At 41.8% G+C, this 16577-nt stretch overlaps 1 protein-coding gene across 1 annotated transcript; it reads right to left on the reverse strand.

Annotated features, from left to right (window-relative positions):
* Window positions 1–21: 21 nt before the first annotated feature.
* tbc1d2b (TBC1 domain family, member 2B) lies at window positions 22–13776 on the reverse strand. Its single transcript, XM_079163248.1, has 13 exons — window positions 13398–13776; window positions 12402–12552; window positions 10042–10216; window positions 8792–8952; window positions 8386–8639; window positions 6122–6544; window positions 5861–5971; window positions 5447–5643; window positions 4394–4888; window positions 4186–4303; window positions 3800–3985; window positions 2338–2459; window positions 22–2006 (listed from the first exon to the last, which is right to left on the reverse strand). The coding sequence occupies exons 1-13, from the start codon at window positions 13737–13739 to the stop codon at window positions 1811–1813; spliced, it is 2931 nt and encodes a 976-aa protein (XP_079019374.1). The 5' UTR covers window positions 13740–13776; the 3' UTR covers window positions 22–1810.
* Between the last annotated feature and the right edge of the window lie 2801 nt (window positions 13777–16577).

Below are 16577 nucleotides of genomic sequence, written 5' to 3' on the forward strand. Positions count from 1 at the left end.
CTACAGATGAGTCAGATCACACTCAGTCAACTGTTGTTTATTGAATTTGGTTTTACAAAAAAACATACAATGGCTTATTTAATTCTGTAACATGAAAGCTTTTCATTAAATGATACAGATTACAATGAACAAGATACCATAGAGATTTACATACAAAAAAGTGAAGTGCCCTATAATATTCTGAAGTCATCTTGTCCTTACACGTGTGCAATACATTGCTGGGAAAAGCAAAAGAGAGAAATTAATGAATGAATAGGTGATAGCTTATTCCATCTGAATATGAAACTGACCATGCAAACCATGCTTAGAACAGATGTGTATTACGAATATGAGCAAACCTACTATATGACCTTTGACAAAATGACTGGACCTCAGACATCTTTCCATCTTAAACTGATCCAAGTTGAGTCTCATGAAAGACCTGCTCTCATGAAGACAAACTAATTGAATCTCTTCTTCTAGAATTTTCTTTTCATTCACATTTCCATCATTAAAACAACCACAATTCTGTCTTTTGTTCACAAGTTCAGGTGGTCCGTCCAAAACGTTAGGCGTGGTGCTTAGAACCGACAGTACAATAAAGGTAGTCAATTATGTAACTAACAGCAAAAAGTATCCGTCAACAGCAAGTAGAGTCAAGTAACATAAAAATAAAGGAAATTAAAAGTTATTACAAACTGTAAACAATATATCAACACAAGAGAGAAGGGGCAAAGTGAGAAAAACTGCTTCCTCTCTTGTAGATTACCATTCAAAACATCAGTTGTACACTGTTTGACCAAATATAAACGTGGTTTCATTCCAAGCAAGCAACTGTTTCACAGTGGTCTGTTTAACAGCAACAATTGTAATAGAGAATATGGTCACAGTGCTAAAGAGTAAACGGTCTTCTGTAAGTACCTAGGTGTGGAAGACGGGAAGATGTGTCCACACTCCTGAAACACTTCCCTCGTAGATTAAAAAACATATTTCTATTTTTCAACCATGTTGACAGAGTGACTTCAAAGCCAGTATATCAAACTCTGAAATCATTCTGTGTTGAGGGTACATGTGAACTAGTGTAAACACTGGGCAGACCAATGTTATACTGCCACACTGAGGACAATGAATGCAAATACATCTGAAAGGTAATTCCAGCATGATGCACATACTGCTTATCTTGCAAAATACAAACACAGTTTTTCCGAAAATGTTCCACGTGCCGTTAATGTGAGTGATAATACATGGGAAGATTATGCTGTTGATCCTTGGTTTGATAGGAAATCTCTGTGTAACCTCTGGAGGCTGGAATGATATGTACAATTTGGGAACGACTTCGGGGATCAGAAGGCTCAAAGATTTAGATTTTAAGTTTCAGCAAAAGATTTAGGTAAACAACTTTAAGACATGTGTGAAAGGGACTGGGGGGGGCAGAGAAAGCAAAAATGAAAACAAGAGTCAAAAAAACAATCACTCCTTCAACAGACATAAAATCACTAACTATTAAAAGATCACAGCCATGTTTTTAAAATACTGATTGGGACTGCAAGAGTGTAGCTTGGCATTGAAGGTTGAAGAGCTGTGCATAAGGCGTACACACACACAAGCATACAACAAATAAAGCATTTAAATGGCAGGAATACTGATAGAAAGCCTATTTGGCTCGTAAAGTTTTGTTCTTTTCGACGAAAACTGTATAGAAAGTTGATTGGTCCGGCTCTGATTCAGACTCTAACTATCTTTTCAAAAAAATCCCTTTACAACTGCAACACCTGACCGGCATATGGAGATGATCTCTTTGTCATCATATACTTCAGCGACAACCTTAATGTCAGTTATCCTCCTCATCGTCGCTGACGAAGCTCCGTCTGTCCTGACTCGTCTCTCTCTCCCTGAGGAAGGTCTGTCTGATCGCCTCCAGCTCGGTCAGCTCAAGACGGACTTTCTCCAGATGGAAGGAGCGGCGGTTCTGAATTTGTCGCATGGGGAAAGGGTTCATGCCCCCGAAGGCGATGTTCATCAGCTTCCTGGAAAAAAAGAGACAGTCTCGTCAGTAATGGGACGGTTGTTTATTGTTCTGCATGCTCTGTGCTGTGCAGATTTGACATCCTGTTGTCCCCATTTTATATATTTGTTTTAGGTTACTATGTGTATTCCTTACCAATATCTCCCAGAGTCATTTTTGAACAACTATTACAACTATTCTGTATACAAATGCAAAACTCACAGACTGTGGACAACCAGTTTTTTGTCCATGCAGCAAGATATGACAAGCTACTCCACGGTTAATTATCTTGCTCCTTATTACTGCAGACACAATGTCCTCAGAAATATGAAAACAAATTCCAGTTGCTGTACCTTGAATCCAGGATTGTGCACGTAAAGTATCTAAGATATTTAAAGATGGCTGTGGAGTCCTGCAGCTTCAAAAACTCTTCCTCTTTGTACTTGAAGAGAGCGAGGGCAAAGCGAAATATGATCTGTGGAGAAAAATGAACAAAGCTGTGACATCCACCCCATAACTTTCCATGCGTGACCGCATTTATCTCTTTAAGAGGAATGTCTGAACATGCAGCACAGTACAGTCTTCACTGTCTTGTTATGAGGCAAAAGCTATTTAACAAGTGAACAGCTGAAAAACTATGATTCCCACCACAGACCTCTACAGGGTCTATATTAAGAAAGTGTCTATAATCAATAGTTTCATATCCACAATGGATCACATGACTAACTGTTTGTACTCATGGTAATGAACCCACAGGGAATTATCACCCAACTCTGCAGTTCCACTCAGATCCACAGAGATTTATAGCTTTCACAACTCTGACAGTGTCGTTTTCAGCTACAGCAGGCAGCTATTTCTCACGAAAAGGTTTCAAAAACTCAGTGCATGCCACAGGCCCGGCAACAAGACGGCAGACAGACAAAGTTTACGTGACTAGCTGGTGAACATATACGGAGCATTTAGAGGTTTGTCTCAGGTGATGGTGAACATCAAAAACTAAATTAAAAAGGAGAGCGAATATTGGACTTTATCACAAACACGACTCCAAATGGATTCTGATGCTGCTATGAGTCTGCTGGAGATGTAAATTACAAACAAGCTCACAATGATGTTTTTAAAAGCTGATCGATAATACAGATCGTCAGTTTGGTGTCCACAGCTCGTCTCCGCTGCCCCTAAGTGGCCAAACATCTGTTATTGCAGGTTTAATGCTGGATTCATTTATATTTTTCAACTCAAGGGCAGAGCTATGCTAAAAAACACATAGTGCTGGTATATTTTTATTATATATAATTAAAAGTTGTTGTTGTTTATTTGGATACTCAAGAGCAGCTGTTGGTAACATTGAGTCCATATTAAGAATAGCATTCTATACGCATGCATTCACACACACACACACACACACATGCATACATAAATACACTTACATCACAAACCTCACCTCTTGTAGACATGAAGAAGAAACGCAGAGGTGGGTGATAATGTTATATTGGGATTTTTTCACATTAAAAATAGGAATTTGATGCATTATTAGTAAAACATAACAAATAGTGGGGCTTTAACTTTGAATAGCCATGGCCGTTGGCAGGGTAAAAGAGGTCTGGAAAAATCCAAACACAAATGCTGATCGGATGAAGTTGGAGACAAAGTGGGTTCAAATGTCAAACCGATAAACTGGGTAAACTCTTGTTTACAGAAAACTAATCCAACATACCATCTGTAGATGAAGGCAAAATGAAAGAAAACACATTTCTCCTTATCTCATGTCACGACAGAAATCTGATCTGAAGTTTGACTTCCTCTTCTGGCTCTCACCTTAGGACCTTCATATAGGAAGGAGTCCCACATCTTGAAGAGGATGTCGCTCACCACACTGTCCACAAACACCACCAGGAACCAGTTGAAAGTGATGAGGGAGAAGTCCACCTTGTACTGCTCAAAGTGGGCATGAAGCCGAGGGAGCTTCTCACTCATCAGGTCCTTGAACACACGCTGGTCAACCTGCAAAAAGACAACCAACACACATTTGCATCCTTTATTGCCGACAATAAAGCACAGCAGGAGAAAACATGGGGTCAGACCCAGCAGAGAGAAAGAAAGCAAACAGTGCTGATTACTGCGCTACATCCTTTGTATGATCATGAGCCGCACAGTCACGTGAATATGACGCTGCAACCTTTCCCTCTGTCTACCGTATTCACCTGTGAGCCCAGCAGAGTCTTGGTGTAATAGTCTCTTGGCATGAAGACCTCCACAATGGCTATAAGGCTCCAGAAGGCGTCCTCTTGGTCCAGATACAGCAAGGCGATAGCTGCCAGCCTGAAGAAATCAAATGCAATAAAAATGAATAGTTACAAGGCATAGAGGGACAGAAGGATAGAAGGAGAGAAACCAGAACCCCTCCTGTACCTGTTTAGCCCCTGACAGTAGCCGATATCTGGATTCCTCCAGGAGAAAGCCATCAGGACGTTCCTGAGTTTCTGGATGCCGCCTGAACTTGGTGAGGAATAGTGCTTGTTGTTGGGCAAAGTACGCATCAAATCCAGCTCAATCTGCTTCGAGGCCGGGTTGGGCTTGTCCCTTGCAACATTTAGTAAGGTCTCATAGTAGTCAGGCGGCAAGTTGTCACGAAACTTCTTGACGTGGAAGGCGACACACCAGCGCCACACCTGGGACCGGTGCTCATGGGGCACGCCGTAGCGAAACAGGGCCTTGAGCTCAGGGGAGCGCACCAGGTCTCTGTTCATGGTGCCGGCCAGATAGTTCTCCCACTTCACCCCGATGGACACCTCCTGATCCGTCATGGATAGAGACTTCAGCTCCAGAGCTCTCACCTTCGCAACCAGCCTCTCCTCCTCTTCCTCCTCCTCGGGGACCGTCTTGAAGCCAAATGTGTCATACTCACTGAAAACGGAGAAAACGTAGAAAAATGATGTTCAACAACACTTTTATGTGTCGGACCCACATTTGGTTAATCTCCTACATCACTCAGGGATTGCCTGAATTTCTAACAATACATTTTAACGAGCCTTAAAGGACATGCCTGAGCTCGCAAAGACGTCAGAGCAACAGCAATAACGAAACTAAATACAAATTAGCAGAGCTAGTTTTTCCAGTCAAGAAAAATGAAAACAGATCTAAGGACTGCACTACATTTGGGCCTATTAGGCAACACAACCGATTCTTTCTCTCCTGCAATGGATTAGTCCTTGATGTGTTAGATTTTTGGTGAAATTATACTGAGGCGACGGACACTTCTGTAGAACTACATTGTGATGTCATCTACATTTAGCAGTTTATCTTCGCAAAACATGTATAAAGTGCTGAAAAATTGTTTTCATTTGCTTTACAACAACAACAACAACAACACTTGAATAAATTGGTTAAAAATGTAACCTAACTTTCAATATGAACAAAACATAGAAGCATATTTTAACAAAGGCTTTTTGGCATAGTCTGTACCTGACAATATTTGGTTTAAAGATGGGGTGCTCTTGCTGGTCGGAGCTCTCTGCCTGCAGCGCATCCTCTAATAATCGGGAGATGACTTCTCGGGCTGGGCTCTGCTCTGAAGACGAACATACGGGGGTCTTCACTTCTTGAAGCAGCACCAAAAACTTACTCTCCACCTGACAAAGCTTCGCCTCCAGGGCCAAATACTGCAGCAAAGACAACAGAGAAATTGAATCAGTGTTTTTTGCTATAATAACTGACAGCAGCAAGATTCTAGTTAGTTATTCATTGTTCCTACTTGGCATTTTTAGGTTTAGGGGGCACCAGCTAATGTCAATACTGGACTTCCCCTACAAGCTACTCAGACTTCCTGTTTCTATTATCAGAATAATGCACCATTAACCGACCAACACAGGATAGTACCTTTGCTTCTAAAGTCTTTTCTCTACTCTCTGCGTTTCTGCGTAATACTGTCAGCTCCAGGATCTCTTTGTTCAGGAACTTGTTCTGGGATTTGTAGCCTTGAAGACCGTCCTGAAATTGAAGAAACACATACGCAGTTAATCAGACTACAAGAAGCTAAAGAAATAACATCTATTTTCTATGCATTTATACACTCAAAGTTCTCATAATCTGTATAATTTCTATCAACTATATATCGGGTTTAAAAGTTTCCTTCTGTACCTTCAGGATGTCCATCTCCTCCTGATCTTTGTTGGGGGATGGTGAGCCGTCGTTTGGAGTACCGCTCTGCTCTGAACTCTCCTGGGACAGCTTGATGATGACTTCATCCTTGGCCTGGATGGTCTCCATCAGCATCCCCAGTTGGTCGTTTATCTCCCCCACCTTTATCTTCAGGCCCTTCAGCTCTTGTTGCAGACTCTCCTTCTCCAAGGCGAGGCGCTCCATGTGGCCACACAAGTCCTGGATCTGTCCATCTCTTTCCTGAAGCAGAGCCTCCAACTGGCCGGTCTCTTGCTGGGTCACTGCCGAATCTTGAGTCTGGTCTGAAGCTGCGGAGGAATCCGGAGCCGGGGTTGGACGGTGTGCTGGCTGCCTATCGCACTGGGAGGTTCTCAGAGTCTGCTGTAAAAGTCTCACCAACTCCTGATTGAGTAAAGACACATATTGGATTATTAAGGATTATGCCTTCAAATGTGGTCGCCTGGTTCGCAGTAAAAATCAATATGTTGAATTCAATGTTCATTGTTTGTCTTTGTGGGGCAAATTCACAAACCTGTAATAAAAAAACAAAAAAATGCTCTCTTCAAGGACAGATGCATATTCTGTATGCTGAGATGTTACTTGAGTAACTGCGGGCCATATTTATGGTCTGAATTTTAACTACATTTCATCATTTTTTACACTTAACACCAACATGTATATTATATCATATAACATGATTTTATTTTCTACAACTAATAACAACAATAGACTAGTTTACTATACGTAAAACAATTCTATTATATTCTCCCTTCTCACAAACACCTCTGACCGTGCAGACTAGTCAGGATTTCCTGCCTTGTTTCACAGCAGAGGTGAGGAAATAATCACATTTTCACATTGTACTTCACACCACAAAGCCATTCTGTTTACTGTGGCTGATGTTTAGGCCGTTATGAAAGCGCTAAATTGCATGAGGATGAGAAAACCTGCTGTTTCACACTGTTTGACAGAGGCCACAGTCATATTACTGCTCTAAGCAGCAACACGTAACACAGCCATCACAATGCCAAGATAACGCATTTCATGTAATGAGCATAAAATTCAGTAACAAAAGATTACCATGTATATCATTAAGTAAATACTGTGACTAATGTGCAAACAAAGCCCTCTGAGGCAAATTTGTGATTTTGGGCTATACAAAAATAAATTGAATTGAATTGAAAATACTTGGCTCCTACATTTGCCCGTACGTGTTTGTAAGTGGTCAAACTGATGCAGACACACTCGCATACAACTAAACTCACAGTTTTCATCGGAAACCATTTGGTTGACCAAACCGTCCACAGAGAGGTCTGAAGACTAAATTGAGCAGAGCCGACATCGTTTCTTTATTGTCTTTAAACACCATGAGCACCATAAACAAGGAAGAGTATGTGGGGACTTTGCAACATTACTAAAAAAATTCAGTCGATGCCAAACATTACCTGGAGGCCATAAATCAATAGTAGCAACAACACAATGTCAGCTTTGGTCCGTCCCATTGAGCAGAACAATGTCAGCTGTGACTGAATATTTCCAACAACACGTATGCAGTTCCAGCCAGTTGAGTCAGATACTCTGTTACTGGGTTAAATTCTTGTTACATTTTGAGCTGGCAGTAAACCACTTTACAGGGGAAGCGTACACACATACATTATATATTCATCTGGCGAACGTTGCAGCTATTGTGATCAACCGGCTGGTCTCACAACTCTAAAATAAGAAGAGAACAGAGTAATGGGAAGGAACGACGCAGCTGCGATTGTTGTTCGGAGAACTGCCGTTTCCTCGTTTCTTGCTTAAGCATGACTAATCATTTGCTGTCTTCCTGTCTTAGCGGGAGCATCAGGATTACACCAAACCGCAAAGTCAGACACCACAACCAAAGGCTTGTGCCGAACACAAAGATGAAAGTAAAAGCAGCATAATGTGGGAGATTTAATCCTGGAGATTTAACGGTTCATGGGAAAACCATCGACTCTTTGAGATATCACAATTACTGTAAAAAGAAAACACCATTGGTAAGATGAATAACAGAGTGAACGGACAAGACAGCTTTCAGGAACCAGGTGATGACAACATTTTGTACAAAATCTATATAATCGTAACCACTTCCCCATTCTCTTTCTGGAGACAACTCTACCCCTGAATGTCATGTTTTCATGTCATCCATATGCGTGTGTGACATTCTTCCTTTAAATGCAATTAAATTGGGTGAAATAATGAGCGTGAGAGAACGGTACCTTCTGACCGGCCAGCTCCTCTCTGAGTTTGGCCTGCTCGTGGTGCATGCGGCTCAGTTCTTCCTGTTGGCTCTGGAGGCGAAGCTGCATCTCCAAAGGTTTGCTGCCGTTAAACTCCACCGGGGAGCTCTCGGCACTGCGCGTCTCAGCGTTGCGCCCAAACCTCCCTGAGCCCATCATGTCTCGAAGCAAAGGCCTCTTAGGCCGCGATGAGTTGCGCACAAAGTCGAAAGTAAACGCCGACCCAAAGGAATCTGAGAGAGGAGAGATAAAGACGTGATAAAAGTGAAATCGGGAGGACGGAGCCGTCCGTTGTTAGTCCATTTGTCATATTATTGAGCAAATGAGTGGAGCAATAACAGACGATTCTTCTCAGGAGAATGTAATGAGAATGGGTATTACGTACGTCTGTGTGTGTCTGAATGATGCTTCTGTTCAGGGAAGTCCTTGGTTGGAGCATCCACCAGCTCCCACTCCTCTGCGCTGCTGTTGCTGTTGCTGTTGGTATAAAACACACTGCGTCTGCTCTCACCTCCTCTGCCCGGACGCAGATAAGACATGGAGTTCCTGACAAAACAAAAACCAGATGAGAGTGCGAGCAAGACCACGGAGCTGCAGTGTGAATGCTTTTCAAATCCTCAGGGATCAAGGGCAAACTGCAGGGAAGCCTGTTGCCTCTGCTACTTTGTTAATGGTAACATGAGCACAAACGGCCTTTGTTGAGGTCTTTATAGTAAAAGGAAACACACAATACAGCTTGATGCGTCCAGGTTACATTTAATGGGAGAGCATAACTTACAAATAAAGTGTCTATATAAATTAAAATAAAAAATAACATCAATGGAAGGCATTCTTGAATATAAAATGAACAGGGGTCATGTCCATCATAAGAGACCCATACACACTCGTGTTTTTCACACTTCTAAACGTGAGATCACTGCAACCACGTGGCTGTTTGTGTGCAGCTGAATGCAGCTCTTGCCTTCCTCACACCACGTATACACTGAACGCGTTTCAGCCACGCGTTTCCGTCATTAGCCTCACGTCCATGTGACGGAAAAGACGCTCTTCAATTTGCATCAATGCATTTGTCATCAGCAGCGCCACAACAGACTCACTCTCGCTTTATGAGGATAACTGAGAGCCGAAGCATTTCTCAACATCACATTTCTGCTGGGCTCATGAGTTACAACTGCAGAAACTCTTGTAAAACTCTATGCATTTCAAAATATGAGAAGCTACATCTTAAAAAGGCAAAACAAACTGGTGAGGACACATGCTTTAAGCAGCTCGAATGCTCCAATATTCCTACTCACCTCTCTTTCCATCACAAATTCCAAAACATGTCGCATTTTTAGCATTTCAGTGTTTTGCATCATTTGAATAGATGTGCTGTTTGGCCATAACGGGGAACTGTTGATGGCTGCATGCTAGAGCAACCAGTAAACTATGGATCTAACCGTTTCCTCTCATTGAGTCAACCTCAAGAAGAACGGAAGAGGTCTCTTCTTTTACTCAATACAGCTCTATTGGGGCATACAGCACACAAACTCGTTGTGCCGGTTTGGCAGGAAGTAAAAACAAACACACTTCATTCTTTTAAAAACTGTGGGTACAACATCATCTAGCCTGCAGAAAGCTTTCGTCCAGCCTTACCTGAGATCTGTACCGAAGTTTTTGAGGGAGAAGTTGAGGGGGTTCGTGGACGCAGCAGAAGGCCCTCTGGCTGACTGGATACCCACCATTCCCCCGCCATCGGTATCTGTCTCCATGGCAAAGTCGCTGCGGACCTTCTCCATGCTGTCACTTAGCTTCTCAAAGACTGCTGCATCTGAAAAAAAAACCCGTATATTTAGAACAGCTCAATAATAACACTGCATTACTCATTACTGCTGTTTGACAGGACTGCAGCTGTATTTCAATTGTTTCTTTAGGAAATTACATTATCGTGAGCCTTCGTGCTTTCGCTAGTAAAGTGAAGCATATCTTGCCTCACCCAGAATGATATTTACAGCAGAGTGGATGTCTGTGGTTTCAAGAGCAGCCAAATAATACAGTATGTAGCCATTTTGAGCAAAGAGGGGTAAATATAAAGTTTCCTCTTTGTATGGAATTTCCTTGGAAAGAGTGGGAACATTCTGTAAAAGGTCAAACAGCTCCACCGTTATACTGTCACGCCCAAGAAGGAAGCCAGTTGTAACCATATAGTTGTTGTTACACTGCAATCTAAGTATGACAATGATCAGAGTCCTTCTGCTCTGATCAAATCTTTGATAAAGAAAAACAATCCCTGTCATGCTCTCTGCGCCTAAACCCAAAACTGTGCCAGCTTCAATTAACACAGCACATTAGTTTTACATGTCACAGCATGGTTTGTTGCATCCAAACCTTTAAACTCAGTAACTACTACCATGTAATCTTGCATCTTGGTTATACTGTGAAGAGAAGCTTTGGCATGTTAATCTCTTTCGCTAGCCATGCAAAAAGGACATGACACATGTAATGTCCTCTGCACAGCTAGAGGGAGAATTCCAGTTAAAGAGCCATTAATGATTTCACATGCGTTTCCTGCTCCTTCACATTTCATCACAGTTCGCTGACAAAACGTCAAAGACTTCTTAGACAAAAGCAACACATTGTGTGAAAAAATATGTCAAAAATCGGATTACTTTTAAGCATAGTTGCATTTTATATATTTACATGGGGCTGAGCAATGTTGACAAAATCAAGTATTACAATATGTTGGACTACCTCTATGTGTTATAAACTGTGATAACATGGGTAGTCATGCTCTTTTAAGACAGATGGTTCCACATCACAAACTTTGTATTTATGTTTATCTTAATCGCAAAGTCTGTGACTAGCTTCAAATATGGATTTATTACACATTTTCTTTTTCAGGATAACCAGGGCAGTTTGAAAAAAAAGAAAAGAAACATTTGCATTCAAGAATGATGATGGGTCACATAAATATAGAATGTAGGTTTGCCTTGAAAACGTATGTTACAAACTTTTATATAAAACCTCTTTCAGTCAAACCATGTGACTAACCGGTCTGACTTCATAAGGGCCAAGGGTCACACCTAGAATGTGAATAGTTTACAAAAGAATCGCAGAGAAAATAGCAGAGACAAATACTCAGAGAACTGTTTACAGCCTCTTTATGGGACACACATTTGCTTGGATCGGCATAACACTGTATGCTGGGACCGATTAATAATATATTAAACTGTATAAATGTATCCTCTTGTTTGTATTGTAAATGTTGTTGAGCTGCGTTTATTCCTTTAGACATGTTACAGTGGCAGATACTTATGAGAAAACTTGAAAACAGCAAGTTTTTTTTTCTTTAAATGTATTCAAATAAAACACACCTCAGATAAAGTAGATGTGAACTCTTTTCCCATTTGGTAATTGTAGGTGACTAATAGCAACTTTCCGATAGTCACCGAGAGGCTAAATAAGGGAGATTAGACTTGCGGACGCGCTGGCTATAAATGATTTAACGGATCCAGTGGTTGAATTTTGAATGTTTATTTGTAAATGTAAAAAGGTTGATTCTGGCATACAGTCATAGGTCAGACAATGATAGTAGCGTGAAGTAGCGTGAAGTAGCGGTCAACAAAAAATAGGGCTCCCTCTCACCCCCTCTCCTTCCAATCCTGCAACTAAACTACTGAACAGCTGATATTGCTTTCCCCCACACCACGTGACTCAATTAGCGGAAGTGACCAAAAAAGGTATCAATGACACAGGCCGTACCTGGCTCCTACAGTAATTCCTCATTGAATCAATACTTGACAAACCCACTCCTTCATGCTCGTTCCGCATGAACTCGGGAACCTGGCAACTTGTGTAAATATTAATCCATCAGATACAGGTGTTTACTTTCAGCTGGTGCCTGGATGTGAAGAGACTGGGCAGTGGAAACGGGTCTCCATACCCACCGTATATGTGTGCGTGTGTGTGTGTGTGTGTGTGTGTGTGTGTGTGTGTGTGTGTGTGTACCTGCCTACCATTATCTTTCCCTACGAGGCCCGTGGGAGGGTAGGCCAGGGTCGGGGAGCTCCAGCTGTCTCTCTGACCGGAGCCTCGTGTGTTGCTGTACTCCCAGCGTTTCTGCTGTAACTGCTGGAGCCAGTAATGCATCACCTGTCTGCTGGGGGCCTAGACACAGACACACACACACACACACACACACACAAGTTCACGCAGAAGTAACACAATTAAGTCAAATACATATTGGAGATCTAAGGTTAAAAGGCAACTCGTACATCAATTTAAATGGAATGACACCTTGGCTAGGAAAATAATAACAGCTGTGGAAATAACTAAAGCATATGTAGCAGCCCTAGAGCGCTTCAGATAGCAGGTCATTTAGGAATCGGTCATGTGAACGAGCACAGACGCTGGTTTCAGTCTCAGTTCCAGCCTCGGGCCATGCAAGCTGTTTGGTATTAACCATTCCTACCACCTGCTGAAAATGCCCCAGACTTTAGCGGGCAGCCAGGCTGAGTGAGACCAGGGACACCTGTCTGTTGGCACTGGTCACAGTCATGTGACAGCTTAGAAGACACCATCACGTGAGATGATGGATTGCAAGGCAGGGGTGTCATGAGGGCAGATGAGCTCACCTAAGACTCAGCCTAAAATTATCTCTACATGTAAACAGTGGACTGACAGTGTGTGTGTGTGTGTGTGTGTGTGTGTGTGTGTGTGTGTGTGTGTGTGTGTGTGTGTGTGGGGCATTCAGCTGACTCATGTGCTGATTAAGCTCTTGTCTGGTAAACACGTGTAGCCCGATTGATTTTTTGATCTTTTTTTTTTTTTTTTTTAAAGCCAGCTTTTCTTAAAAGTTGTCAAATCACAGCCGAAGCAGAAGTCTTTGCACGTTCGACTAACATCAGAGCTGAGAATAAAACAAATCAGAATGGGTGTGTCTGCGTTTTCCCCAACACTGAGAAAGGAAGTGACAAATGACAGCAGTGCAACACATGCCGAAAAGTTTCTACCTTCAGGAGAAACTCCTTCCCGGTCGTGCGGATCTCAAACTGACCCTCTTCCCCCTCCACGTCGTAGCTGAAGCACCCATCGCCGATTTCGATGTGTCCGAGCGGCAAGGCGTCTTGGGGAGTCTTGAAGTAATACAAGTAACATTTCCTCGGATCGTACACGAACCACCTCGGCTTGTACCCTCTCAGAGGCCCCTTGCCGGACAGTTTGTTCAAGTACCCGCACAGCTTGGAGGCCTGCTCCTTCGCTCCCTCGACCTCGGCCACATCCACGGACCTGGTGGCCACAATGCGCGAGACCGTGCAGGGGCTTGCTCCGCTGCCATCCTCCTCTTCGTGCATCTTTTCTCGAAGTGTCTTCTTCGTGCAGCGCAGCGGATGCCCACTACTGTTTCCATCCGCATGACTGCCTGCCCTTTTTTTTTTTTTTTTTTTTTTTTTTGAGAGGGCAGCATGGGAGATGTAGTTTATTTCAAAGGTGACGCGTGTGCGACGCGTGTAAAGTGTATGAGGCGGCAGCACCGCTGGGTGGTGGTGTTAAACCAGATGTGCAACCCGAGATACTCCAGCAGCTGCAAATGGTAAACAAAAAAAGAATAGCTCCTGTTTGGCTGTTGTTTTACTGACATATTCGCCTATCTGGTCATTATAAAATATTGAAATCCCTCAAAATTGGAATAATAAAATACAAATTGGGGCCCCTGTTACACACATGCCTATATGTTAGCTTCATTAGAAAAGTACTCAACTGCAAATCAAACTTCCATTAAAAAAGTTAGAATGGGTCATGTCAGTGTTATGTTATTTTAATATTCTGTTATTATGGATATGTAAATATATATATTTTACTTTAATATTGTAGCTGGCTTATTTTAAATGCTCCATATACTTTTGAGTTGGTTTAATTCATAAGAATGTGTCACATTTAATAAAGTCATCGTATGTTTTGTATGTAAATAGTGATACGTAACCAGTACTGTAACTATAGCAGTAAAATGTACATTTGTCTCTAAAATAGAGTGGAATAGAAGTATAAAGTGAAAGAATTCAGGTTAAGTACTTTAAGTACTTCATTAAAAGCACTGCCAAGCTGTATTTCTTCGCTGGCATAATGCAATTTGGCCCAAGGTTTCTCATTGTCTATTAGTGCGACAATATTATATATGTGCACCATGTGACCACAACACAAACCAAATTAATAGCTAATAAGCAAAGTAACTTGACAACCGCTGATCAATTTCCTGGTAAAGTTTTGTCTTGAGACCTTTTTTGCATACCATTGCCTTCTTTCTCTCCCCGTGTTTCCTGTTTTTACCTGTACTATCAATGAAGGCGAAAACAAAAAACATTAAAACACTTTGACATTTGACAGGAAATTAAAAAGGGATGCACTGAAATACAAGAACAGCACGTACAACACTGTATTACAGTAAGTAAAATGAAATTAGTTATTACTTTCTAGAAGCTACAGTATATTGATTAAAAAATAAATCTAGTTCACAGCAGTTTTATCACCAACGTATAATCTGTGATGTTGACATTCACTGAACTATGTTATTCACAGTGTGACTCATACAGTAAGACGTAGGTCTGTAACAGAACACATATTAGCCTGTTGAAATATTTCTTATACTGAGTTCATTCTGGAGCTGCCCAAAGCTGTTCAGCATGCTTCAAGATGATCGATGGTTGTAGATGTGAACATGCTAAAACATGATGTATGTGCGTCCTAGACATGTCTGACCTGACTCATGTTTGGATATACGCCAATTATTTTCCCCATTGAAACAACAGTGAAACCCAACAACAAGCTAGCTGTGTAACTTGTGTTTTTATTTAGTTGGTCAGATTGAACTTTGGCTTACTTAGGTTGTTTGTCAGGATGCTTGTTTAACCCTCAGATTTAACGGTCATGTGCTGAAGTTTTGGTGGAGTGACATTTGACAAACCTCAACTGACTTGTGACCTTTTAAAAGACCCACATCCCCCTCATAGGTATGTCGCCAGAAGACTGAACATTGATCTTAAGAGCCTTTTGTCTGGTGCCTTTCTGATAACTCTGCCTCCTTTTCTGTTTATCTGTTTGCCTCACAGCTACAGTAGATACAATCTTTCTTTTATATTGTTCACACATTCATAACTGGTCATTATATACAGTATGATACTATGCCTGTAACATTGGATCTTTGCAAACACGGAAACAGTGATAACATTTGACCCTAAACCACTCAACACCCCCAGAGGAGCACATAATGACGCACAAAGAAGTTTGAGACTGACAGACAGTGTTGTTGAGATGTTGTAGAAATATCAGGGCACGGTCATGTAGCACTACTTAGTCATACATGGAACATAACGGTACAGTTATTGTGTAAACAGTGGCCTGGGCCGATCGATAATAGGCTTTTCATCTCTATTATATGAAAATTGGAGAAAATGGAGACATTCAGAATCACACTGATCAAACTTTCAGAGGCAGGTTTGCTCAGCTGCTTATAGGGAAAAGTAGCAGTGTGTCTTCTGAGATCAAGATTGGAGCAACGTTATCATGTGGGAATGCTGAGATCTCAGTGGCATCCCGCTCAGTATGACACAGACTCTCTCTGGTTATTGTCTCTCCCCCAGAGGGATTTCTCATTGCTCACCACTGAGCAGAAACCAACAGAAAGATGATTCACAACGACTGTCTCGGCCATGGGGGGGAATGAGTTAGCGATATATTTTTTTTTATGACAAATCAAGACTGGGAAATATCTCATCTTATTATTGTTTTGTTTTGTTTTCCTTTAAAGTATCTGTAGATCTTCCCAAACATTTCCATTTGTTCACACATTTGGTCCGGCCTTTTCAGCCATGATCCACATTCATTGCAAACCCAGGTCAGGAAACACAGAAGATCACTGATGACGCAACGTATCTCCCATCACTACAGTAATCAAACAGTCTGTGGGTAAAACATCTCCCCTTGCAAAAACCAACGCACTCATGTGCACACAAACCACAGCTTACTTTCCGTTTCTCTTCAGGAAGCTCCAGCTTTGTTCATACGTCTCTTTCATGCAAATGAGCTGTATGAACTCCGCTGTGCCGTTGCCGAGCAGCGCCGCTTTCCAAGCCAGCGGAAAAAATATGTGTAATAGTAAATGTCATCTGTCTATATCTCCCATGCACTGTAGGGTC

This window comes from Pholis gunnellus (assembly GCF_910591455.1).
Source record: "Pholis gunnellus genome assembly, chromosome: 7".
Taxonomy (NCBI): Eukaryota; Metazoa; Chordata; class Actinopteri; order Perciformes; family Pholidae; genus Pholis; species Pholis gunnellus.